The sequence below is a fragment of the Kryptolebias marmoratus genome, linkage group LG16, assembly GCF_001649575.2.
Source record: "Kryptolebias marmoratus isolate JLee-2015 linkage group LG16, ASM164957v2, whole genome shotgun sequence".
NCBI classification, from domain to species: Eukaryota; Metazoa; Chordata; class Actinopteri; order Cyprinodontiformes; family Rivulidae; genus Kryptolebias; species Kryptolebias marmoratus.
In genome coordinates, this window is record NC_051445.1 from 151214 (window position 1) to 153087 (window position 1874).

The window sequence follows — 1874 nt, forward strand, 5'->3', positions numbered from 1 at the left end:
TCTCAGCGGGTGGTCTGGGTCTCAGCAGGTGGTCTGGGTCTCAGCGGGTGGTCTGGGTCTCAGCGGGTGGTCTGGGTCTCAGCAGGTGGTGGTCTTACCTTGATCCCGCTGCTGCTGAAGGCCCCGCTGATCCCCTGCAGGTAATCAGGCAGCAGGTCCAACAGGCAGGTCGCCAAGAACACGCCCCCAGCAAAACAGCTGATCAAACTGAGCCACCGGCGCCGGACATCTGAAAGATCAGAACCATCAGAACCGGCCCTGGGACCAGGCCCAGAACCGGACCTGGGACCAGATCGTTTCTCTCTTCATTCAAATCAACATTTACCAACAGCAGAGAAAATAAAAATATTTACTACATTTAAGAAATGTTTTGGGTAAAATTCAGAACTTTGAATAAATTGAAGATTCTGAGTCTAGAATTTTAGAAATAATTTGATGTTTTGTTCCTAAAGTTGAAATGAAAGGATTTAGAGGGAACGATGTGTTCCGGTGATCCGTCCATCAAGCCCCGCCCCCTCAGGTACAGAGACCAACCTGGTTGGACGCTGCAGCGCCCCGCCCCTCGGACGATGCACAGAGGAGCGAACCCAAACAGCAGCGTGGCGATCAGCAGAACCACCAGCGCTCCCAGTTTCACATCCAGAACCGGAACAAAAGCCGGGTCGACCCGCAGAACTGCCTCCTGCCCCCCCACAGAGAGGAGGGCCGAGGAGGAGGAGGGGCCACCTGAGACCAGCATCTTCAGCTTCGCCGCACCTCCTCAGTCAGACCGGGATCCTGGAACCAAACAGAACCAGAACCTGTCAGACAGAGCAGAACATCTAGGAACTGTTCTGGGTTTTCATGAGAACCAAAGAAGAACCTCAGCTGTGAAGCACGGCAGGGGGAGTGTCATGGTGAAGGACATTTTGAAAGGAACATGAACCCGTTCAGAACCACACCGACAGCTGGGCCTGATGAGCCCAGTGTGAAGCATGGTGGTGGTAGCATCATGCTGTGGGACCGCCTGGGTCCAAAAGCCTGGGCTCAGGAACAGGACCTGGACCAGGATCATCTGGACCTGGACCTGGACCTGAACCTGGATCACCTGGACCTGGAACTGGACCTGAACCTGGATCACCTGGACCTGGACCTGTTCCGGATCATCTGGACCTGGACCTGGACCTGAACCTGGATCACCTGGACCTGGAACTGGACCTGAACCTGGATCACGTGGACCTGGCTGGACCAGGATCACCTGGAACTGGATCACCTGGACCTGACTAGACCAGGATCACCTGGACCTGAACCTGGATAACCTGGACCAGGACCACCTGGACCTGGACCAGGATCACCTGGACCTGGACCAGGATCACCTGAACCTGGATCACCTGGACCTGAACCTGGATCACCTGGACCTGGATAACATGGACCTGGACCTGAACCTGGATCACCTGGACCTGGCTGGACCAGGATCACCTGAAACTGGACCTGGATAACATGGACCTGGACCAGTATCACCTGGACCTGGACCTGGCTGCACCTGGATAACATGGACCTGGACCAGATCATCTGGACCTGGACCTGGACCTGAACCTGGATCACGTGGACCTGGCTGGACCAGGATCACCTGAAACTGGACCAGGATCACCTGGACTTGGATCACCTGGACCTGAACCTGGATCACCTGGACCTGGACCTGGACCTGGACCTGGCTGGACCTGGATAACATGGACCTGGACCAGGATCACCTGGACCTGGACCAGGATCACCTGGACTTGGATCACCTGGACCTGGACCTGAATCACCTGGACCAGGACCACCTGGACCTGGACCTAGATCACCTGGACCTGGACCTGAACCTGGATCACCTGGACCTGGACCAGGATCACCTG

At 56.1% G+C, this 1874-nt stretch overlaps 1 protein-coding gene across 1 annotated transcript in view; it reads right to left on the minus strand.

Moving 5' to 3' along the window:
* LOC108250177 (zinc transporter ZIP1) overlaps window positions 1-1874 on the minus strand; it is a 9235-nt gene that overhangs the window by 5067 nt on the left and 2294 nt on the right. The window contains exons 2-3 of the mRNA XM_017439935.3: window positions 535-777; window positions 99-229 (exon numbers count right to left, since the gene is read on the minus strand). Of these exons, the coding sequence (XP_017295424.1) occupies window positions 99-229; window positions 535-739 (336 nt within the window). The 5' untranslated portion in view covers window positions 740-777. The remainder of the gene's footprint in view (window positions 1-98; window positions 230-534; window positions 778-1874) is intronic.